The 24349-nt window shown below is 37.2% G+C and overlaps 1 protein-coding gene and 23 non-coding genes across 24 annotated transcripts in view; all 24 read right to left on the reverse strand.

Moving 5' to 3' along the window:
* Window positions 1–3572: 3572 nt before the first annotated feature.
* The window catches only part of LOC133641707 (uncharacterized), a 53410-nt gene continuing 32633 nt past the window's right edge, over window positions 3573–24349 (reverse strand). Inside the window, exons 8-11 of the mRNA XM_062035649.1 lie at window positions 7620–7706; window positions 3993–4150; window positions 3779–3892; window positions 3573–3686 (exon numbers count right to left, since the gene is read on the reverse strand). Coding sequence (XP_061891633.1) covers window positions 3573–3686; window positions 3779–3892; window positions 3993–4150; window positions 7620–7706 — 473 coding nt within the window. The remainder of the gene's footprint in view (window positions 3687–3778; window positions 3893–3992; window positions 4151–7619; window positions 7707–24349) is intronic.
* LOC133642079 (U4 spliceosomal RNA) lies at window positions 9745–9878 on the reverse strand. Its single transcript, XR_009824430.1, has one exon. It is a non-coding gene; the product is annotated as a U4 spliceosomal RNA (small nuclear RNA).
* LOC133642113 (U4 spliceosomal RNA) lies at window positions 11018–11157 on the reverse strand. The gene has a single exon (XR_009824461.1). It is a non-coding gene; the product is annotated as a U4 spliceosomal RNA (small nuclear RNA).
* On the reverse strand, window positions 11487–11628 carry LOC133642051 (U4 spliceosomal RNA). The gene has a single exon (XR_009824404.1). It is a non-coding gene; the product is annotated as a U4 spliceosomal RNA (small nuclear RNA).
* LOC133642021 (U4 spliceosomal RNA) lies at window positions 11997–12137 on the reverse strand. The gene has a single exon (XR_009824375.1). It is a non-coding gene; the product is annotated as a U4 spliceosomal RNA (small nuclear RNA).
* LOC133642022 (U4 spliceosomal RNA) lies at window positions 13312–13451 on the reverse strand. Its single transcript, XR_009824376.1, has one exon. It is a non-coding gene; the product is annotated as a U4 spliceosomal RNA (small nuclear RNA).
* On the reverse strand, window positions 13816–13957 carry LOC133642043 (U4 spliceosomal RNA). The gene has a single exon (XR_009824396.1). It is a non-coding gene; the product is annotated as a U4 spliceosomal RNA (small nuclear RNA).
* On the reverse strand, window positions 14318–14458 carry LOC133642098 (U4 spliceosomal RNA). Its single transcript, XR_009824447.1, has one exon. It is a non-coding gene; the product is annotated as a U4 spliceosomal RNA (small nuclear RNA).
* LOC133642052 (U4 spliceosomal RNA) lies at window positions 14789–14930 on the reverse strand. Its single transcript, XR_009824405.1, has one exon. It is a non-coding gene; the product is annotated as a U4 spliceosomal RNA (small nuclear RNA).
* LOC133642116 (U4 spliceosomal RNA) lies at window positions 15299–15439 on the reverse strand. The gene has a single exon (XR_009824464.1). It is a non-coding gene; the product is annotated as a U4 spliceosomal RNA (small nuclear RNA).
* LOC133642029 (U4 spliceosomal RNA) lies at window positions 16613–16752 on the reverse strand. Its single transcript, XR_009824382.1, has one exon. It is a non-coding gene; the product is annotated as a U4 spliceosomal RNA (small nuclear RNA).
* LOC133642044 (U4 spliceosomal RNA) lies at window positions 17117–17258 on the reverse strand. Its single transcript, XR_009824397.1, has one exon. It is a non-coding gene; the product is annotated as a U4 spliceosomal RNA (small nuclear RNA).
* LOC133642049 (U4 spliceosomal RNA) lies at window positions 17588–17729 on the reverse strand. The gene has a single exon (XR_009824402.1). It is a non-coding gene; the product is annotated as a U4 spliceosomal RNA (small nuclear RNA).
* Window positions 18098–18238, reverse strand: LOC133642024 (U4 spliceosomal RNA). Its single transcript, XR_009824378.1, has one exon. It is a non-coding gene; the product is annotated as a U4 spliceosomal RNA (small nuclear RNA).
* On the reverse strand, window positions 19413–19552 carry LOC133642030 (U4 spliceosomal RNA). The gene has a single exon (XR_009824383.1). It is a non-coding gene; the product is annotated as a U4 spliceosomal RNA (small nuclear RNA).
* Window positions 19917–20058, reverse strand: LOC133642064 (U4 spliceosomal RNA). The gene has a single exon (XR_009824417.1). It is a non-coding gene; the product is annotated as a U4 spliceosomal RNA (small nuclear RNA).
* LOC133642102 (U4 spliceosomal RNA) lies at window positions 20419–20559 on the reverse strand. The gene has a single exon (XR_009824451.1). It is a non-coding gene; the product is annotated as a U4 spliceosomal RNA (small nuclear RNA).
* LOC133642053 (U4 spliceosomal RNA) lies at window positions 20875–21016 on the reverse strand. Its single transcript, XR_009824406.1, has one exon. It is a non-coding gene; the product is annotated as a U4 spliceosomal RNA (small nuclear RNA).
* Window positions 21385–21525, reverse strand: LOC133642117 (U4 spliceosomal RNA). Its single transcript, XR_009824465.1, has one exon. It is a non-coding gene; the product is annotated as a U4 spliceosomal RNA (small nuclear RNA).
* Window positions 21885–22024, reverse strand: LOC133642031 (U4 spliceosomal RNA). The gene has a single exon (XR_009824384.1). It is a non-coding gene; the product is annotated as a U4 spliceosomal RNA (small nuclear RNA).
* LOC133642065 (U4 spliceosomal RNA) lies at window positions 22389–22530 on the reverse strand. Its single transcript, XR_009824418.1, has one exon. It is a non-coding gene; the product is annotated as a U4 spliceosomal RNA (small nuclear RNA).
* On the reverse strand, window positions 22891–23031 carry LOC133642103 (U4 spliceosomal RNA). The gene has a single exon (XR_009824452.1). It is a non-coding gene; the product is annotated as a U4 spliceosomal RNA (small nuclear RNA).
* Window positions 23347–23488, reverse strand: LOC133642054 (U4 spliceosomal RNA). The gene has a single exon (XR_009824407.1). It is a non-coding gene; the product is annotated as a U4 spliceosomal RNA (small nuclear RNA).
* On the reverse strand, window positions 23857–23997 carry LOC133642118 (U4 spliceosomal RNA). Its single transcript, XR_009824466.1, has one exon. It is a non-coding gene; the product is annotated as a U4 spliceosomal RNA (small nuclear RNA).

A 24349-nucleotide genomic window follows, 5' to 3' on the forward strand; every position in this document is an offset into this window, starting at 1 on the left:
CTTTAGGAGCTCTTGCACTTTGAGAAGAAGCTACACTTTGATGTTTGAGTACCAGTTTCACCCAATAATAACACACAATGTGGATTGTTGCAATCATGCTTTTATTGTCAAATATGGTTGGTTATGTAATCTGTGATATTTCTACCTGAATAAATGCTTCTGTTTTGTACATTACATGTTGTACAAGTTAATGGTCTTCGTATTGCTGCATGACGTTTTAACGTTCTCTATTTATTACTAAAATGTAATATTCAGCCTGCTAATTATTCTATAATTGAGGACTCAAACAGAACATGTTATAAAATAATTTACATGTTCCATATTCTTAAACTGATTTACTAAAATGTGTTTGAGAAATCATGATCGTAATGTAAGACATTTTTTTGTTAATGTTGTTAAACAGAATGTAGTGTTGCACTTTTATTTTGAATCCAGAAAAGTGTGTGATTGGTTTGAGAAAGTGTCTTGAGATGTTTTCATGGCAGTTGTATATATAGATCACCTAAGTCCAGTATAGAAACATTTGAAGAATGGATCAAGGCTACTTACATGGACAATGGTCAAAGAATAATTTTCTTATGTGGTGACATTAATATTGACTTATTGAACCCTAACAAGCAAAAGTCTATTGATGACTTCATTGATACAAAGTACAGCATCAGTTTATATCCTAAAATCACAAAGCCAAGCAGAATCACAGGACACTGTGCCACGCTTATTGATAATATTTTTACCAATGATTTTGATAATAACACAAGTGGTCTACTTATAACCGACATTAGTGATCATCTGCAGGTTTTTACAATATATGATGGAAACTACAAGAAGAACGTGGAAGACAAAAGGACATTTCGAAGACTATGCACAAAGAGGATGATTGCTTTCAAAATTGAGCTACAAAAGCAAGATTGGGACAATGTGTACAATGAAAAAGAGGTTGATGAAGCATATGAACATTTCTTAAAGAAGTTCATAATACTTTATGACAAACATTGTCCATGGATACAACTCAGTAATAAGCAGAGAAAGAATAATCAACCATGGATGACAAAAGGATTAAAAAATACTTGTAAGAAGAAGAATACACTATATAGAAAATTTATAGCACAAAGAACTACAGAGGCAGAAATTAAGTACAAAAAATATAAAAACAAGTTAACATACATACTACGATCATGTAGAAAATAATATTACAGTGAATTATTGGACAGGAACAAAAATAATATGAGAGCAACATGAGGCATCCTCAATAGCATTATTAAAAATGGCACTAAGAGGGACTACCCTCAATACTTCTTATACGGAAATACAAAAAATGACAACATAAAGGAAGTAGTTGAAAGCTTCAATAATTATTTTGTAAATATTGGACCAAATTTGGAAGAAAGGATTCCAGACCCAGTTTCAATTGAGGACTATAATGATACCATAGAGCGAAATCCCAACTCCATGTTCCTCAGTAATGTGACACAGGAGGAAATAGTTACAATCGTGAAAAAATGTAAATCTAAGCCTTCAACTGATTGTAACGGAATTGATATGGAAACGATAAAAAAAGGTTATTGAAGAGATCTCAGGACCATTAATGTATATTAGTAACCTATCATTTCAAACAGGTACATTTCCAAACAAAATGAAAATAGCTAAAGTCGCCCGATTGTAGCTGAGATAGGCTCCAGCACCCCCCGCGACCCCGAAAGGGATAACGGTAGAAAATGGATGGATGGATGGATGCACCAATTTATAAGACTGGAGACAAACATCAATTTACAAATTATGGACCTGTTTCTTTACTTCCACAATTTTCTAAAATCATTGAAAAACTGTTCAATAACAGATTAGAGAGTTTCATAAATAAAAAAGAATACTCGAAGAGAACTAATATGGATACAGAGCTAATGTTTAAACTTCAATGGCTTTAATTGAAATTACAGAAGAAATTACCAATGCAATAGATAGTAAAAAATGTGTGGCAGCAGTTTTTATGGATCTAACTAAAGCATTTGACACAATCACAATATTTTAATCAAAAAACTAGAACGATATGGCATCAGAGGGTTAGTCTTAAACTGGATAAGAAGTTATCTAACGAACAGGAAACAATACGTGAAGCTAGGCGAACACACGTCTACAACGCTAAATATATCCTGTGGTGTACCTCAGGGATCAATACTAGGACCTAAATTATTCAATCTCCAAATAAATGACATTTGTAAAGTTACAAAATATATAAAGTTAGTATTATTTGCGGATGATACAACAGTGTTTTGTTCAGGAGGTGAGAACACACAGAAGATAATACAAATAACAGAAGAAATTAACAAATTAAAAAGATGGTTTGACAAAAACAGACTATCGTTGAATCTCAGTAAAACTAAAATAATGCTATTTGGTAACAGTAGAAGAGAAAGTCAAACACAAATAGACGGAATAGAAAATGAAAAAGTAAATGAAACCAAATTTCTAGGTATAATGATTGATGATAAATTGAACTGGAAATCTCACGTAAAAAATATACAACATGAAGTAGCAAGAAACACGTCAATAATGAATAAAGCAAAACATGTTCTAGACCAAAAATCCCTTCATATTCTCTACTGCTCACTAGTGTTACCATATCTGCGTTACTGTGTAGAAATATGGGGAAATAATTACAAAAGTACACTTGATTCATTAACGGTGTTACAAAAAAGATCAGTTAGAATAACACATAATGTTGGATATAGAGAACATACAAATCCTTTATTTATTGAATCAAAGATACTGAAATTCCACGACATAGTGAATTTGCAAACAGCTAAAATTATACACAAAGCAAACTATAACCTGCTACCCAAGAATATACAACAATTCTTCTCAAAAAAAGAGGAGAAATATAATCTTAGAGAGAAATGTAATTTAAAACATTTGTACGCACGTACAACACTTAAGACCTTCAGTATATCAGTATGTGGAATTAAATTATGGAATGGATTAAGCAAAGCAATCAAACAATATACTAATATGATCCACTTCAAGAAACTCTTCAAACTTAAAGTGTTTACAAAGTACAAAGAATAAGAACCATGATAAACATTCTGAATTTATTTAATTTATCCATTCTTTCACTCTCAAAACAATCTTACTTATCTCATCATATGAAATGTAACTTACTTCACCAATTATTATTTATTTATTTGTTTTTATTGTGATTACTTATGGAGTATATTGTGAATAAATTGAGAACAGGAAGTGAAAAGTTTTAGCAACTGTTATGTAAAAGAAAAGGGGTAGGATTAAATAAGCCCTGCTTCTTCCTACTCATTTTCGAACATGTTGAAAAGAGAAACTGGAAATTGTGATGTATCATGTTGTATGCTTGCATGTTCGAAATAAACTCAAACTCAACTCAACCTCAAAGAGCCATCTGGTTTAGGGACGATGACGATCGGACTGGACCAAGGGCTGTAGGATCCTTCAATGATGCCTTGGTCAAGCATCTTTATTACCTCTTCTCGCTGCCCTCTGCGCTTCTGGGACTCTGTATGGGCGCTGCCTGACCACTTTCCCGGAAGGGGTCTCTATGTCATGTTCTATGACATGTGTGCGGGCATCTCTGCAAAAATGTCCCGGTAGCGGCCCAAGAGTTCTTGGACATCTTGGACTTGGGCTGGTCTAAGGTCCACGCCTACACTGACGGCGGGTTTCTGGGAAGAGTGGTCTGTTAGAAGGGCAGGGCTAGGCAAAGGTGCAGCAGTGTGCCAACTTTTCTATACATTCATATGGTACAGCTGCAAACCTTTCCTCCGGCCTGGTTGCTGAACACGGTAGTTGACGGCCCCCACTCCTTAAGCGATCTCGTAAGGGCCGTGCCACATAGCCAAGAATTTGCACTCTGCCGTCGGGACCAATACTAAGACAAGGTCACCCACCTTAAACTCACGGAGACGGGCGCCCTTGTTGTATGTCCGTGCTTGAGCCTTCTCCATATGGTCCCGGACCAGTGGTCACACCCTTCTGGCTCTCTCCTGTAGGTGTTCCACATAGTCTATAACGTTCCGGTGGGGGGAGGGCTGACTTTCCCAGGCTTGCTTGGCGAGGTCTAGCAGCCCCCGTGGATGCCGCCCGTAGAGCAGCTCAAAGGGAGAAAAACCTGTAGAGGCTTGTGGCACTTCACAAATAGCAAACAGTACATAAGGAATTAACCGGTCCCAGTCTTTGCCGTCAACTTCAACCAGTTTCCTTAACATGTCTTCAAGGTTGAATTAAAGCGTTCCACTAGTCAGTTTGTGGGTGATAGACGGAGTTTCTGATCTGTTTTATCTTAAATCATTTTATACAATGCGGTCATTACACGGGCCATAAAACAGGTATCCTGGTCTGTCAAAACCTCGTCTGCTATTCCAAAACGGCTAAAAAGCATGAGTAGTTCATGGGCAACATTCTTGGCGGTAGCAACACGCAAGGGAATGGCCTCGAGGTATCTGGTTGCGTAATCGATGATGACAAGGATGTACACGAGACGATTTTGGCAAGTATATATATATATATATATATAACAGTGTATGTATGTATGTATATATATATATATATATATATATATATATATATATATATATATATATACACATACATACACTGTTATATATATATATATAACAGTGTATGTATGTGTGTGTATATATATATATATATATATATATATATATATATATATATATATATATATATATATATATATATATATATATATTCAGCGTTTTGTTCTCTCCTGAACAAAACGCTGTTGTATCATCCGCAAATACTAACTTTATATCTTTTGTAACTTTACAAATGTCATTTATTTGGAGATTGAATAATTTAGGTCCTAGTATTGATCCCTGAGGTACACCACAGGATATATTTAGCGTTGTAGACGTGTGTTCGCCTAGTTTCACGTATTGTTTCCTGTTCGTTAGATAACTTCTTATCCAGTTTAAGACTAACCCTCTGATGCCATATCGTTCTAGTTTTTTTATTAAAATATTGTGATTAATTGTGTCAAATGCTTTAGTTAGATCCATAAAAACTGCTGCCGCACATTTTTTACTATCTATTGCATTGGTCATTTCTTCTGTAATTTCAATTAAAGCCATTGAAGTTTAAACATTAGCTCTGTATCCATATTAGTTCTCTTCGAGTATTCTTTTTTTATTTATGAAACTCTCTAATCTGTTATTGAACAGTTTTTCAATGATTTTAGAAAATTGTGGAAGTAAAGAAACAGGTCTATAATATATATATAGACCTGTTCAAAAGTTTGGGAGTCACCCAAACAATTTTGTGGAATAGCCTTAATTTCTAAGAACAAGAATAGACTGTCAAGTTTCAGATGAAAGTTCTTTTTCTGGCCATTTTGAGCATTTAATTGACCCCACAAATGTGATGCTCCAGAAACTCAATCTGCTCAAAGGAAGGTCAGTTTTGTAGCTTCTGTAACGAGCTAAACTGTTTTCAGATGTGTGAACATGATTGCACAAGGGTTTTCTAATCACCAATTAGCCTCCTGAGCCAATGAGCAAACACATTGTACCATTAGAACACTGCAGTGATAGTTGCTGGAAATGGGCCTCTGTACACCTATGTAGATATTGCACCAAAAACCAGACATTTGCAGCTAGAATAGTCATTTACCACATTAGCAATGTATTTCTTTAAAGTTAAGACTAGTTTAAAGTTATCTTCATTGAAAAGTACAGTGATATATATATATATATATATATATATATATATATATATATATATATATATATATATATATATATATATATATATATATATATATATATATATATATATATATATATATATATATATATATATATATATATAGTGATGTGCAGTCACAAACCAACCTCCCAGAGACAGTTCTGTTAAGGTTCAAACGCAGCAGCGTTGCTTTATTCAGTCACTTTTTTGGAATGCAGGTTAACTTAAATTCCTCCCGGTTGGGGTTTTCATTCAAGTCTCCTAAATTGCCTGGAACATAGAGCATAGAAATCTCTGATCAGTAGTGATGGGTTGATGAGGCCTCATGAAGCGTTTCGACACATTGCAAAACTGTATTGATACTGTGTCGATACTGTGTCACTAAATACTGACATCTGCTGGACATTAAAAATCCCTACAGGCAACCTATGGACCGACTCAACTGACACTGATTTTATGACCTAGTATATACAATAATATAAACCAAATCATTGTATTTCATTTAGAATTATTTCATATCTTCATTTAAATAAAAATATATTTTTATCTTTTTTAGATACAGTCAAATAATGTGAACATGTATCATGTCTAGGACGGTAGAAGGTGGGAATTGAACCCCAGTAACCGATTGCTGGCACGGCCACGCTACCAACTTCGCCACGCCGTCATTCCTGTACCTTCTCTAGTAACAGTAGTGATGGGTCCTGCAACACAGATGCATAGGCGCATGCGTCCTATATACCGCTTTTAGAAAGTCACCTGCCCCAAGGCAGCTGTGTCAGGTTGGCAATCACTGTGTTTGATTTAAATAGCACCTCAGTGTTTGAGTCATTGTGTGGCTGGCTCCCTGCTGGGAAAGGTCTGCTGCCATCGGGCGGTAAGTGTGTTGCTCCACTGAAATATAGTTTGTAAATTAGTCTGCTAAATGTGTAATATGTTCGATTCATTGAATGCTGTGATTTATTGAACTTTGCACTGATCAGTAGTGATGGGTCCGGCAACACCGATGCATCGGCGCATGCGTCGAGCTCATAGAGCGATACCCTGTGTCGGTGCGCGTATCGCTTTTAGAAAGTCACGTGACCGAACACGAGCTGTTTTGGTCACGTGACCGCTCATGAGCTGTTCTGGTCACGTGACCGCTCATGAACTGTATCGCACTGACGCCTCCTCTGTGCCCTGTGAGCAACGTTCCCAAGGTGCGCGCCTGCGCAATTGCGCAGTGCTCAAGCGTCCTCCGCGCACACCGTGCGCCGCACAGCCAATATATGCCGCGCACCAAATCAAACCCATCTGAATTCTAAACAAAATAAACACATTTATTCTGTGTAATTTTGAAATGCAACTTTGAGTGACAGTGACAACAAGCGGCCCTAATGGTGTTCGTCAACAACACGCATTGCGCCGCTTCCTAATAAACACAGTTTGGCGCGCAGGCGTCAGTGCGATACAGTTCATGAGCGGTCACGTGACCAGAACAGCTCATGAGCGGTCACGTGACCAAAACAGCTCGTGTTCGGTCACGTGACTTTCTAAAAGCGATACGCGCACCGACACAGGGTATCGCTCTATGAGCTCGACGCATGCGCCGATGCATCGGTGTTGCCGGACCCATCACTACTGATCAGTGCAAAGTTCAATAAATCACAGCATTCAATGAATCGAACATATTACACATTTAGCAGACTAATTTACAAACTATATTTCAGTGGAGCAACACACTTACCGCCCGATGGCAGCAGACCTTTCCCAGCAGGGAGCCAGCCACACAATGACTCAAACACTGAGGTGCTATTTAAATCAAACACAGTGATTGCCAACCTGACACAGCTGCCTTGGGGCAGGTGGCCACACATCAGCCTGATTGTGGATAAAATTAGGGATGTACTTGCCTTCAATGACCACACCTAGAGGTTGGCGTAGTTTGACCGCCTGGTGCATGCTTTCATTGTGATGGCTGGTCCTCTGCCTAGTCTCACCTGTTCGGAGGTATTGTGATGCTCCACAATATATACATACATATATTACATATTCATAATATTACAAATGAAATAGATGTATACTATACATACTCACATAAAATAATGCATTCCTGAAGTCAGTGTAGTGATACAGACATTAAATATATGTATGTTATGCAATTAGATAAAGCATCTATCTAGATAATTACACCAACTTCAATTCTAGTTTAAATTTTAAGGCAAAACCCCTGTTTTTTATTATTATTTGTATTACAATTCAGTGTGCTGTCTTATTCAAGCGGTGCTCTCTTAGCATGAGTGCTTTAGGATTATGAAACAGAGAACAGATGTGGCTTCAAGGCGTGTGTCGGGTAATGGAGGTTTTTTTTCCACGAGGCGCGCACCATGTACGAGAGGAGCCGGAAATTATGGTAAATGGTAAATGGGTTGTACTTGTATAGCGCTTTTCTACCTTTTTTAAGGAACTCAAAGCGCTTTGACACTATTTCCACATTCAACCATTCACACACACACATTCACACACTGATGGCGGGAGCTGCCATGCACAGCGTTAACCAGGCCCATCAGGAGCAAGGGTGAAGTGTCTTGCTCAAGGACACAACGGACGTGACTAGGATGGTAGAAGGTGGGGATTGAACCAGTAACCCTCAGATTGCTGGCACGGCCACTCTCCCAACTTCGCCACGCCGTCCCCTATGACGTGTGAAGCCTCGCTGCCAGGCCGTACAACGTGACTGCGAATCTGGACGCAGTTCAGATTTTGGTGGAATATTCAACAACACAAAAACCAAGCTTTTGAGAGTTGTGGTCACTTCGGAACCTGGATAGAGAACACACATAGTTTTGAAATGCCAATAGAATCAAAGAATATCGCTGCATGATAATAAATTTGAGGGCAAACTTATTCCAAGCTGTTTAAACACATGCTGTATTTATTGTCTTTTAACCAGCTGCCAGAATTCAATTGCAGAATGATGGAGAGGTTTTGTCAAGAAAAAAAAATAAAGAATCACTTAACACAAAAAATAATAATGAAATAAATCTCCTCTGATCTCTACGTCACTGTCCCAGTTACATTACATTGTCATCTTTCTCTTTATGCCATTTGCTCAAGGTGACAGAAAAACATTATACAACCTGCTCTATCATAAGATTCTACCATGTTGGCAAAATAAAATCACACAATATATAACACATAAAACATATTTTATTATACTTGTGTTGATTTAACTGGCAAAACACTTTGGTCAAACATTTATTGGGATTCATTGTCATTTCCAAGAGCCAGGCCAGACGCAACAATTCAATGCATCACACGTTCTGTGGTTAAAATACAGCTGTTTGTAATGATACATTTGACCAGCAGGTGGTGTCTTGTGCCGAAGCATGCATTGCAGCCTCGAGAAATTTTCGAACCATTTGGCTCAAGTGATCCAAATAGGCTTCAACTGACCATCACTATGTGTAACTGCTACTGGTTGTTTTTATATGTCATTATAAAACCTGTTTTCTGCTGCCCTCTTGGCCAAATCACTTTTGTAAAAGAGATCTTGATCTTAATCACAACAAGTTTTTACCTGGTAAATAAAGGAAAATGAATAATTGTTCAAGGGGATAAGGTCATTACCCAGCCTGCATTTCACAGATTCGATGCAGATCGTTCATTCATTAAATTCATGGACTAGCATGAAATATTTGGCAAAATCTATCATTATTCATCTTTTAAGACTGTTGTGTGGAATAGCATATGTATTTGTTATCATTTGACCAGCATTGGTTTGAACTTGTACTAGAAATACATTCTATTGTGCTTTGTCTACAATTGATATTTGTGAATAAGGTGTCCTTTGGTGTTGTGCTATTTGATACATTTACATGATGAAAGACAAAACCTTACAGCCTTTGCTTGTATTTAAGGAAAAATTTCAGGATGTAATAACACATTCAGTCTCCACTACTGTTTTGTTGACAGATACACCAGCAACAGTTTTACAATTGTTTTCATTTATGAGCTCTTGATGTTAACAGGAAGATTAGTCTCAATGGTCTCTATCAACAATTGCCATATATTTCAAGTCTTCAAGGCAGGGTATAGGTAAAGTTTTCAACTAGCAATAATCACCCCTCGGATTAACCTCATGGTCTATGATTCTGCCACTTCACAAAGATATGCAGTGAATCCATGGTGTGTGTGTGTGTGTGTGTGTGTGTGTGTGTGTGTGTGTGTGTGTGTGTGTGTGTGTGTGTGTGTGTGTGTGTGTGTGTGTGTGTGTGTGTGTGTGTGTGTGTGTGTGTGTGTGTGTGTGTGTGTGTGTGTGTGTGTGTGTGTGTGTGTGTGTGTGTGTGCGTGTGCGTGTGCGTGTGCGTGTGCGTGTGCGTGTGCGTGTGCGTGTGCGTGTGCGTGTGCGTGTGTTTGTGTTTGGTATCTGTGTCCGTGCGTACGTATGTGATAATGGAGGATATGGGTCACTGGGGTATTGTTTTTAACTTTGTGAAACACTTTGCGTTGCATTTCTTTTATGTATGAAAAGCGCTTTATGAATAAAACTTGATTTAATTTGATTTGATACCCAGCCTACATTCCACAGTTACGGTATTTCAGCACATAACATTCATTAATTCAATTAATGGACTAGCACAACATAATTGGCAAAATCTATTATTCTTTGTCTTGTAAGACTGTTGTGTGAAATAGCATATTTATTTGTCATCATATGACCTACGTTTGTTTGAACTTGTACTAGGAACATTATGTTGTGCTTTGTGTACAGTTGAGTCCTGTAAGGTTTCCTATCGATACATTTTCAAGGAAAAAGTTTAAGATGTCGTTTCATTGACAGACCAGCACGTGTCATGCGGAGATTTTCATTAATGAGGTCTTGATGTTAACAGAAAGATGAGTCTCAAAGGAGACTATCAAACAATTGCACTGCACAAAGATATCAAGAGAATGATCAAGGCCATTCAGTCATTACCCAGCCTACATTTCACAGTTACGGTACTTCAGCACAGAACATTAATTCATTAAATTAATGGACTAGAATAACATAATTGAAAAAGTCTATTATTTTTTATCTTGTAAGATTGTTGTGTGAAATAGCATATTTATTTCTTATCATTTGACCAACGTTTGTTTGAACTTGTACTAGAAACACATTCTATTGTACTTTGTGTACAGTTGAGTTATATAAGGTTTCCCATCGATATATTTTCAAGGAAAGAGTTAAAGATGTAGTTTCATTGACATAGCAGCATCGATCATGCAGAAGTTTTCATTGATGAGATCTTAATATTAACAGAAAGATGAGTTTCAATGGAGACTATCAAAGTTGCCATAGCTGACTATATTTCAAGTCATCAAGGCGGGGCATTGGGTAAAGTTTTCAATCAGCAATAACCACGCCTCGGATAAACCTCATGGGCTATGATACTGCCACTGCACAAAGATATCCAGTGAGCGTTCAAGGCCATTCAGTCATTACCCAGCCTACATTTCACAGTTACGGTACTTCAGCACAGAACATTCATTCATTAAATTAATGGACTAGCATAACATAGTTGGCAAACTCTTTTATTCTTTGTCTTGTAAGAATTTTGTTCAAAATGGCATATTTATTTCTTATCATTTGACCAACGTTTGTTTGAACTTGTACTAGAAACATATTTGATTGTGCTTTGTGTACAGTTGAGTTATGTAAGGTGTCCTATCAATACATTTCCAAGGAAAGAGTTTAGGATGTAGCTTCATTGAAAGACCAGCACTTGTCATGCAGAAGTTTTCATATGGAGACTATCAAAAATTGCCATAGCTGACTATACTTCAAGTCATCAAGGCAGGGTATCGGGTAAAGTTTACAACCAGCAATAATCACTCCTCAGATCAACCTCATGGGCTACGATACTGCCACTGCACAAATACAACAAATGAATGTTCAAGGCCATTCAATCATTACTCAGACTACATTTCACAGTTACGGTACTTCAGCACAGAACATTCATTCATTCATTTAATGGACTAGCATAACATAATTGGCAAACTCTATTATTATTTATCTTATAGGACTGTTGTGTGAAATAAGATATTTATTTCTTATCATTTGAACAAAGTTTGTTTGAACTTGTACTAGAAACACAGTCTGTTGTGCTTTGTGTACAATTGAGTTATGTAGGCTTTCCTATCGATACATTTTCAAGGAAAGAGTTTAGGATGTAGTTTCATTGACAGACCAGCACCTGCAATGCAGAAAATTTTCATTAATGAGATCTTGACGTTAACAGAAAGATGAGTCTCAACGGACACTATCAAAAATTGCCATAGCTGACTACAGTTCAAGTCATCAAGGCAAGGTATTGGGTAAAGCTTTCAACTAACAATAATCAAGCCTCGGATAAACATCACGGGCTATGATACTGCCACTGCACAAAGATATCTAGAGAATGTTCAAGGGCAGTCAGTCACTACCCAGCCTACATTTCACAGTTACGGTACTTCAGTCCAGAACATTCATTCATTAAATTAATGGACTCGCATAACATAGTTGGCAAACTCTTTTATTCTTTGTCGTGTAAGACTGTTGTTCGAAATAGCATATTTATTTCTCATAAATAGACCGTTTGTTTGAACTTGTACTAGAAACATTCTATTGTATTTTGTGTACAGTATAGTTCTGTAAGGTGTCTTATCAATACATTTTCAAGGAATAAGTTGAGGACATTTTATTGACAGAGCAGCACCTGTTATGCAGAGGTTTTCAATAATGAGATCTTAATGATAACAGAAAGATGTGTCATAAAGGAAACTTTAAACAAAATTGCCATAGCTGACCTCATGGGCTACGATACTGCCACTGCACAAAGATATCAAGGGAACGTTCAAGGCCATTCAGTCATTACCCAGCCTACATTTCACAGTTACGGTACTTCAGCAAAGAACATTCATTCATTAAATTAATGGACTAGCATAACATAATTCCATCCATCCATTTTCTACCGCTTATTCCTTTCTGAGGTCGCTGGAGCCTATCTCAGCTGCATTTGGGCGGAAGGCGGGGTACACCCTGGACAAGTCGCCACCTCATCACAGGGCCAACACAGATAGACAGACAACATTCACACTCACATTCAGACACTAGGGCCAATTTAGTATTGCCAATCAACCTACCCCCAGGTGCATGTCTTTGGAGGTGGGAGGAAGCCGGAGTACCCGGAGGGAACCCACGCAGTCACGGGGAGAAAATGCAAACTCCACACAGAAAGATCCCGAGCCCGGGATTGAACTCAGGACTACTCAGGACCTTTGTATTGTGAGGCAGATGCACTAACCCCTCTTCTACCATGCTGTCCCATAACATAATTAGCAAACTCTATTAATCTTTGTCTTGTAAGACTGTTGTGTGAAATAGCATATTTATTTGTTATTATTTGACCAACGTTTGTTTGAACTTGCACTAGAATTACATTCTATTGTGCTTTGTGTACAGTTGAGTTATGTAAGGTGTCTCATTTTCTAAGAAAGAGCTTAGGATGTAGTTTAATTGACAGACCAGCACCTGTCATGCAGAGGTTTTCATCAATGATATCTTAATGTTAACAGAAAGATGAGTCTTGATGGAGACTATCAAAAATTGCCATAGCTGATTATATTTCAAGTCATCAAGGCAGGGTATTGGGTAAAATTTCAACAAGCAATAATCACACCTCAGATAAACCTCATGGGCTATGATACTGCCACTGCACAAAGATGTCAAGTGAATGTTCAAGGCCATTCAGTCATTACCGAGCCTACATTTCACAGTTACAGTACTTCAGCACAGAACATTCATTCATTAAATTAATGGACTCGCATAACATAAATGGCAAACTCTTTTATTCTTTGTCTTGAAAGACTGTTGTTCAAAATAGCATATTTATTTGTTGACCAAGGTTTGTTTGAACTAGTACTAGAAACTCATTATTTTGTGCTTTATGTACAGTATAGTTCTGTAAGGTGTCTGTCTTATCAATACATTTTCAAGGAAAAAGTTTAGGATGTAGTTTCATTGCCAGACCAGCACCTGTCATGCAGAGGTTTTTATTAATGAGATCTTGATGTTAACAGAGAGATGGGGCTCAAATGGAGACTATCATAAACTGCCATAGCTGACTATATTTCAAATCATCAAGGCGGGGTATTGGGTAAAGTTTTCAATTAGCAATCATCACACATCGGATAAACCTCATGGGCTATGATACTGCCACTGCACAAAAATGTCAAGAGAAAGTTCAAGGCCATTCAGTCATTACCCAGCCTACATTTCACAGTTACGGTACTTCAGCACAGAACATGCATTCAATAAATTAATGGAGTCGCATAACATAATTGGCAAACTCTTTTATTCTTTGTCTTGTAAGACTGTTGTTCAAAATAGCATATTTATTTGTTGACCAAGGTTTGCTTGAACTTGTACTAGAAACTCATTCTATTGTGTTTTGTGTACAGTATAGTTCTGTAAGGTGTCTTATCAATACATTTTCAAGGAAAAAGTTTAGGATGTTATTTCATTGCCAGACCAGCACCTGTCACGCAGAGGTTTTCATTAAGAAGATCTTGAAGTTAACAGAAAGATGAGTCTCAATGGAGACTATCAAAAATTGCCATAGCTGACTATATTTCAAGTCATCAAGGCGGGGTATTGGATAAAGTTTTCAACTAGCAATAATCACACCTTGGATAAACCCTATGGGCTACGATACTGCCACTGCACAAAGATATCAAGGGTACGTTCAAGGCCATTCAGTCATTACCCAGCCTACATTTCACAGTTACGGTACTTCAGCACAGAACATTCATTCATTAAATTAATGGACTAGCATAACATAGTTGGCAAACTCTTTTATTCTTTGTCTTGTAAGAATTTTGTTCAAAATGGCATATTTATTTCTTATCATTTGACCAACGTTTGTTTGAACTTGTACTAGAAACATATTTGATTGTGCTTTGTGTACAGTTGAGTTATGTAAGGTGTCCTATCAATACATTTCCAAGGAAAGAGTTTAGGATGTAGCTTCATTGAAAGACCCAGCACTTGTCATGCAGAAGTTTTCATATGGAGACTATCAAAAATTGCCATAGCTGACTATACTTCAAGTCATCAAGGCAGGGTATCGGGTAAAGTTTACAACCAGCAATAATCACTCCTCAGATCAACCTCATGGGCTACGATACTGCCACTGCACAAATACAACAAATGAATGTTCAAGGCCATTCAATCATTACTCAGACTACATTTCACAGTTACGGTACTTCAGCACAGAATATTCATTCATTCATTTAATGGACTAGCATAACATAATTGGCAAACTCTATTATTATTTATCTTATAGGACTGTTGTGTGAAATAAGATATTTATTTCTTATCATTTGAACAAAGTTTGTTTGAACTTGTACTAGAAACACATTCTGTTGTGCTTTGTGTACAATTGAGTTATGTAGGCTTTCCTATCGATACATTTTCAAGGAAAGAGTTTAGGATGTAGTTTCATTGACAGACCAGCACCTGCAATGCAGAACATTTTCATTAATGAGATCTTGACGTTAACAGAAAGATGAGTCTCAACGGACACTATCAAAAATTGCCATAGCTGACTATAGTTCAAGTCATCAAGGCAAGGTATTGGGTAAAGCTTTCAACTAACAATAATCAAGCCTCGGATAAACATCACGGGCTATGATACTGCCACTGCACAAAGATATCTAGAGAATGTTCAAGGGCAGTCAGTCACTACCCAGCCTACATTTCACAGTTACGGTACTTCAGTCCAGAACATTCATTCATTAAATTAATGGACTCGCATAACATAGTTGGCAAACTCTTTTATTCTTTGTCGTGTAAGACTGTTGTTCGAAATAGCATATTTATTTCTCATAAATAGACCGTTTGTTTGAACTTGTACTAGAAACATTCTATTGTATTTTGTGTACAGTATAGTTCTGTAAGGTGTCTTATCAATATATTTTCAAGGAATAAGTTGAGGATGTTTTATTGACAGAGCAGCACCTGTCATGCAGAGGTTTTCAATAATGAGATCTAATGATAACAGAAAGATGAGTCATAAAGGAAACTTTAAACAAAATTGCCATAGCTGACCTCATGGGCTACGATACTGCCACTGCACAAAGACATCAAGGGAACGTTCAAGGCCATTCAGTCATTACCCAGCCTACATTTCACAGTTACGGTACTTCAGCAAAGAACATTCATTCATTAAATTAATGGACTAGCATAACATAATTCCATCCATCCATTTTCTACCGCTTATTCCTTTCTGAGGTCGCTGGAGCCTATCTCAGCTGCATTTGGGCGGAAGGCGGGGTACACCCTGGACAAGTCGCCACCTCATCACAGGGCCAACACAGATAGACAGACAACATTCACACTCACATTCAGACACTAGGGCCAATTTAGTATTGCCAATCAACCTACCTCCAGGTGCATGTCTTTGGAGGTGGGAGGAAGCCGGAGTACCCGGAGGGAACCCACGCAGTCACGGGGAGAAAATGCAAACTCCACACAGAAAGATCCCGAGCCCGGGATTGAACTCAGGACTACTCAGGACCTTTGTATTGTGAGGCAGATGCACTAACCCCTCTTCTACCATGCTGCCCCATAACATAATTAGCAAACTCTATTCATCTTTGTCTTGTAAGACTGTTGTGTGAAATAGCATATTTATTTGTTATTATTTGACCAACGTTTGTTTGAACTTGCACTAGAATTACATTCTATTGTGCTTTGTGTACAGTTGAGTTATGTAAGGTGTCTCATTTTCTAAGAAAGAGCTTAGGATGTAGTTTCATTGACAGACCAGCACCTGTCATGCAGAGGTTTTCATTAATGATATCTTAATGTTAACAGAAAGATGAGTCTTGATGGAGACTATCAAAAATTGCCATAGCTGATTATATTTCAAGTCATCAAGGCAGGGTATTGGGTAAAATTTCAACAAGCAATAATCACACCTCAGATAAACCTCATGGGCTATAATACTGCCACTGCACAAAGATGTCAAGTGAATGTTCAAGGCCATTCAGTCATTACCGAGCCTACATTTCACAGTTACAGTACTTCAGCACAGAACATTCATTCATTAAATTAATGGACTCGCATAACATAAATGGCAAACTCTTTTATTCTTTGTCTTGAAAGACTGTTGTTCAAAATAGCATATTTATTTGTTGACCAAGGTTTGTTTGAACTAGTACTAGAAACTCATTATTTTGTGCTTTATGTACAGTATAGTTCTGTAAGGTGTCTGTCTTATCAATACATTTTCAAGGAAAAAGTTTAGGATGTAGTTTCATTGCCAGACCAGCACCTGTCATGCAGAGGTTTTTATTAATGAGATCTTGATGTTAACAGAGAGATGGGGCTCAAATGGAGACTATCATAAACTGCCATAGCTGACTATATTTCAAATCATCAAGGCGGGGTATTGGGTAAAGTTTTCAATTAGCAATCATCACACATCGGATAAACCTCATGGGCTATGATACTGCCACTGCACAAAAATGTCAAGAGAAAGTTCAAGGCCATTCAGTCATTACCCAGCCTACATTTCACAGTTACAGTACTTCAGCACAGAACATTCATTCATTAAATTAATGGACTAGCATAACATAGTTGGCAAACTCTTTTATTCTTTGTCTTGTAAGAATTTTGTTCAAAATGGCATATTTATTTCTTATCATTTGACCAACGTTTGTTTGAACTTGTACTAGAAACATATTTGATTGTGCTTTGTGTACATTTGAGTTATGTAAGGTGTCCTATCAATACATTTCCAAGGAAAGAGTTTAGGATGTAGCTTCATTGAAAGACCAGCACTTGTCATGCAGAAGTTTTCATTTGGAGACTATCAAAAATTGCCATAGCTGACTATACTTCAAGTCATCAAGGCAGGGTATCGGGTAAAGTTTACAACCAGCAATAATCACTCCTCAGATCAACCTCATGGGCTACGATACTGCCACTGCACAAATACAACAAATGAATGTTCAAGGCCATTCAATCATTACTCAGACTACATTTCACAGTTACGGTACTTCAGCACAGAACATTCATTCATTCATTTAATGGACTAGCATAACATAATTGGCAAACTCTATTATTATTTATCTTATAGGACTGTTGTGTGAAATAAGATATTTATTTCTTATCATTTGAACAAAGTTTGTTTGAACTTGTACTAGAAACACATTCTGTTGTGCTTTGTGTACAATTGAGTTATGTAGGCTTTCCTATCGATACATTTTCAAGGAAAGAGTTTAGGATGTAGTTTCATTGACAGACCAGCACCTGCAATGCGGAACATTTTCATTAATGAGATCTTGACGTTAACAGAAAGATGAGTCTCAACGGACACTATCAAAAATTGCCATAGCTGACTATAGTTCAAGTCATCAAGGCAAGGTATTGGGTAAAGCTTTCAACTAACAATAATCAAGCCTCGGATTAACATCACGGGCTATGATACTGCCACTGCACAAAGATATCTAGAGAATGTTCAAGGGCAGTCAGTCACTACCCAGCCTACATTTCACAGTTACGGTACTTCAGTCCAGAACATTCATTCATTAAATTAATGGACTCGCATAACATAGTTGGCAAACTCTTTTATTCTTTGTCGTGTAAGACTGTTGTTCGAAATAGCATATTTATTTCTCATAAATAGACCGTTTGTTTGAACTTGTACTAGAAACATTCTATTGTATTTTGTGTACAGTATAGTTCTGTAAGGTGTCTTATCAATACATTTTCAAGGAATAAGTTCAGGACGTTTTATTGACAGAGCAGCACCTGTCATGCAGAGGTTTTCAATAATGAGATCTTAATGATAACAGAAAGATGAGTCATAAAGGAAACTTTAAACAAAATTGCCATAGCTGACCTCATGGGCTATGATACTGCCACTGCACAAAGACATCAAGGGAACGTTCAAGGCCATTCAGTCATTACCCAGCCTACATTTCACAGTTACGGTACTTCAGCAAAGAACATTCATTCATTAAATTAATGGACTAGCATAACATAATTCCATCCATCCATTTTCTACCGCTTATTCCTTTCTGAGGTCGCTGGAGCCTATCTCAGCTGCATTTGGGCGGAAGGCGGGGTACACCCTGGACAAGTCGCCACCTCATCACAGGGCCAACACAGATAGACAGACAACATTCACACTCACATTCAGACACTAGGGCCAATTTAGTATTGCCAATCAACCTACCCCCAGGTGCATGTCTTTGGAGGTGGGAGGAAGCCGGAGTACCCGGAGGGAACCCACGCAGTCACGGGGAGAAAATGCAAACTCCACACAGAAAGATCCCGAGCCCGGGATTGAACTCAGGACTACTCAGGACCTTTGTATTGTGAGGCAGATGCACTAACCCCTCTTCTACCATGCTGCCCCATAACATAATTAGCAAACTCTATTAATCTTTGTCTTGTAAGACTGTTGTGTGAAATAGCATATTTATTTGTTATTATTTGACCAACGTTTGTTTGAACTTGCACTAGAATTACATTCTATTGTGCTTTGTGTACAGTTGAGTTATGTAAGGTGTCTCATTTTCTAAGAAAGAGCTTAGGATGTAGTTTCATTGACAGACCAGCACCTGTCATGCAGAGGTTTTCATTAATGATATCTTAATGTTAACAGAAAGATGAGTCTTGATGGAGACTATCAAAAATTGCCATAGCTGATTATATTTCAAGTCATCAAGGCAGGGTATTGGGTAAAATTTCAACAAGCAATAATCACACCTCAGATAAACCTCATGGGCTATAATACTGCCACTGCACAAAGATGTCAAGTGAATGTTCAAGGCCATTCAGTCATTACCGAGCCTACATTTCACAGTTACAGTACTTCAGCACAGAACATTCATTCATTAAATTAATGGACTCGCATAACATAAATGGCAAACTCTTTTATTCTTTGTCTTGAAAGACTGTTGTTCAAAATAGCATATTTATTTGTTGACCAAGGTTTGTTTGAACTAGTACTAGAAACTCATTATTTTGTGCTTTATGTACAGTATAGTTCTGTAAGGTGTCTGTCTTATCAATACATTTTCAAGGAAAAAGTTTAGGATGTAGTTTCATTGCCAGACCAGCACCTGTCATGCAGAGGTTTTTATTAATGAGATCTTGATGTTAACAGAGAGATGGGGCTCAAATGGAGACTATCATAAACTGCCATAGCGGACTATATTTCAAATCATCAAGGCGGGGTATTGGGTAAAGTTTTCAATTAGCAATAATCACACATCGGATAAACCTCATGGGCTATGATACTGCCACTGCACAAAAATGTCAAGAGAAAGTTCAAGGCCATTCAGTCATTACCCAGCCTACATTTCACAGTTACGGTACTTCAGCACAGAACATGCATTCATTAAATTAATGGACTCGCATAACATAATTGGCAAACTCTTTTATTCTTTGTCTTGTAAGACTGTTGTTCAAAATAGCATATTTATTTGTTGACCAAAGTTTGCTTGAACTTGTACTAGAAACTCATTCTATTGTGTTTTGTGTACAGTATAGTTCTGTAAGGTGTCTTATCAATACATTTTCAAGGAAAAAGTTTAGGATGTTATTTCATTGCCAGACCAGCACCTGTCACGCAGAGGTTTTCATTAAGAAGATCTTGAAGTTAACAGAAAGATGAGTCTCAATGGAGACTATCAAAAATTGCCATAGCTGACTATATTTCAAGTCATCAAGGCAGGGTATTGGATAAAGTTTTCAACTAGCAATAATCACACCTTGGATAAACCCTATGGGCTACGATACTGCCACTGCACAAAGATATCCAGTGAGCGTTCAAGGCCATTCAGTCATTACCCAGCCACGGTACTTCAGCACAGAACATTCATTCATTAAATTAATGGACTAGCATAACATAGTTGGCAAACTCTTTTATTCTTTGTCTTGTAAGAATTTTGTTCAAAATGGCATATTTATTTCTTATCATTTGACCAACGTTTGTTTGAACTTGTACTAGAAACATATTTGATTGTGCTTTGTGTACATTTGAGTTATGTAAGGTGTCCTATCAATACATTTCCAAGGAAAGAGTTTAGGATGTAGCTTCATTGAAAGACCAGCACTTGTCATGCAGAAGTTTTCATATGGAGACTATCAAAAATTGCCATAGCTGACTATACTTCAAGTCATCAAGGCAGGGTATCGGGTAAAGTTTACAACCAGCAATAATCACTCCTCAGATCAACCTCATGGGCTACGATACTGCCACTGCACAAATACAACAAATGAATGTTCAAGGCCATTCAATCATTACTCAGACTACATTTCACAGTTACGGTACTTCAGCACAGAACATTCATTCATTCATTTAATGGACTAGCATAACATAATTGGCAAACTCTATTATTATTTATCTTATAGGACTGTTGTGTGAAATAAGATATTTATTTCTTATCATTTGAACAAAGTTTGTTTGAACTTGTACTAGAAACACATTCTGTTGTGCTTTGTGTACAATTGAGTTATGTAGGCTTTCCTATCGATACATTTTCAAGGAAAGAGTTTAGGATGTAGTTTCATTGACAGACCAGCACCTGCAATGCAGAACATTTTCATTAATGAGATCTTGACGTTAACAGAAAGATGAGTCTCAACGGACACTATCAAAAATTGCCATAGCTGACTATAGTTCAAGTCATCAAGGCAAGGTATTGGGTAAAGCTTTCAACTAACAATAATCAAGCCTCGGATAAACATCACGGGCTATGATACTGCCACTGCACAAAGATATCTAGAGAATGTTCAAGGGCAGTCAGTCACTACCCAGCCTACATTTCACAGTTACGGTACTTCAGTCCAGAACATTCATTCATTAAATTAATGGACTCGCATAACATAGTTGGCAAACTCTTTTATTCTTTGTCGTGTAAGACTGTTGTTCGAAATAGCATATTTATTTCTCATAAATAGACCGTTTGTTTGAACTTGTACTAGAAACATTCTATTGTATTTTGTGTACAGTATAGTTCTGTAAGGTGTCTTATCAATACATTTTCAAGGAATAAGTTGAGGACGTTTTATTGACAGAGCAGCACCTGTCATGCAGAGGTTTTCAATAATGAGATCTTAATGATAACAGAAAGATGAGTCTTGATGGAGACTATCAAAAATTGCCATAGCTGATTATATTTCAAGTCATCAAGGCAGGGTATTGGGTAAAATTTCAACAAGCAATAATCACACCTCAGATAAACCTCATGGGCTATAATACTGCCACTGCACAAAGATGTCAAGTGAATGTTCAAGGCCATTCAGTCATTACCGAGCCTACATTTCACAGTTACAGTACTTCAGCACAGAACATTCATTCATTAAATTAATGGACTCGCATAACATAAATGGCAAACTCTTTTATTCTTTGTCTTGAAAGACTGTTGTTCAAAATAGCATATTTATTTGTTGACCAAGGTTTGTTTGAACTAGTACTAGAAACTCATTATTTTGTGCTTTATGTACAGTATAGTTCTGTAAGGTGTCTGTCTTATCAATACATTTTCAAGGAAAAAGTTTAGGATGTAGTTTCATTGCCAGACCAGCACCTGTCATGCAGAGGTTTTTATTAATGAGATCTTGATGTTAACAGAGAGATGGGGCTCAAATGGAGACTATCATAAACTGCCATAGCGGACTATATTTCAAATCATCAAGGCGGGGTATTGGGTAAAGTTTTCAATTAGCAATAATCACACATCGGATAAACCTCATGGGCTATGATACTGCCACTGCACAAAAATGTCAAGAGAAAGTTCAAGGCCATTCAGTCATTACCCAGCCTACATTTCACAGTTACGGTACTTCAGCACAGAACATGCATTCATTAAATTAATGGACTCGCATAACATAATTGGCAAACTCTTTTATTCTTTGTCTTGTAAGACTGTTGTTCAAAATAGCATATTTATTTGTTGACCAAAGTTTGCTTGAACTTGTACTAGAAACTCATTCTATTGTGTTTTGTGTACAGTATAGTTCTGTAAGGTGTCTTATCAATACATTTTCAAGGAAAAAGTTTAGGATGTTATTTCATTGCCAGACCAGCACCTGTCACGCAGAGGTTTTCATTAAGAAGATCTTGAAGTTAACAGAAAGATGAGTCTCAATGGAGACTATCAAAAATTGCCATAGCTGACTATATTTCAAGTCATCAAGGCAGGGTATTGGATAAAGTTTTCAACTAGCAATAATCACACCTTGGATAAACCCTATGGGCTACGATACTGCCACTGCACAAAGATATCCAGTGAGCGTTCAAGGCCATTCAGTCATTACCCAGCCACGGTACTTCAGCACAGAACATTCATTCATTAAATTAATGGACTAGCATAACATAGTTGGCAAACTCTTTTATTCTTTGTCTTGTAAGAATTTTGTTCAAAATGGCATATTTATTTCTTATCATTTGACCAACGTTTGTTTGAACTTGTACTAGAAACATATTTGATTGTGCTTTGTGTACATTTGAGTTATGTAAGGTGTCCTATCAATACATTTCCAAGGAAAGAGTTTAGGATGTAGCTTCATTGAAAGACCAGCACTTGTCATGCAGAAGTTTTCATATGGAGACTATCAAAAATTGCCATAGCTGACTATACTTCAAGTCATCAAGGCAGGGTATCGGGTAAAGTTTACAACCAGCAATAATCACTCCTCAGATCAACCTCATGGGCTACGATACTGCCACTGCACAAATACAACAAATGAATGTTCAAGGCCATTCAATCATTACTCAGACTACATTTCACAGTTACGGTACTTCAGCACAGAACATTCATTCATTCATTTAATGGACTAGCATAACATAATTGGCAAACTCTATTATTATTTATCTTATAGGACTGTTGTGTGAAATAAGATATTTATTTCTTATCATTTGAACAAAGTTTGTTTGAACTTGTACTAGAAACACATTCTGTTGTGCTTTGTGTACAATTGAGTTATGTAGGCTTTCCTATCGATACATTTTCAAGGAAAGAGTTTAGGATGTAGTTTCATTGACAGACCAGCACCTGCAATGCAGAACATTTTCATTAATGAGATCTTGACGTTAACAGAAAGATGAGTCTCAACGGACACTATCAAAAATTGCCATAGCTGACTATAGTTCAAGTCATCAAGGCAAGGTATTGGGTAAAGCTTTCAACTAACAATAATCAAGCCTCGGATAAACATCACGGGCTATGATACTGCCACTGCACAAAGATATCTAGAGAATGTTCAAGGGCAGTCAGTCACTACCCAGCCTACATTTCACAGTTACGGTACTTCAGTCCAGAACATTCATTCATTAAATTAATGGACTCGCATAACATAGTTGGCAAACTCTTTTATTCTTTGTCGTGTAAGACTGTTGTTCGAAATAGCATATTTATTTCTCATAAATAGACCGTTTGTTTGAACTTGTACTAGAAACATTCTATTGTATTTTGTGTACAGTATAGTTCTGTAAGGTGTCTTATCAATACATTTTCAAGGAATAAGTTGAGGACGTTTTATTGACAGAGCAGCACCTGTCATGCAGAGGTTTTCAATAATGAGATCTTAATGATAACAGAA

Source organism: Entelurus aequoreus, linkage group LG24, assembly GCF_033978785.1.
Source record: "Entelurus aequoreus isolate RoL-2023_Sb linkage group LG24, RoL_Eaeq_v1.1, whole genome shotgun sequence".
NCBI lineage: Eukaryota > Metazoa > Chordata > Actinopteri > Syngnathiformes > Syngnathidae > Entelurus > Entelurus aequoreus.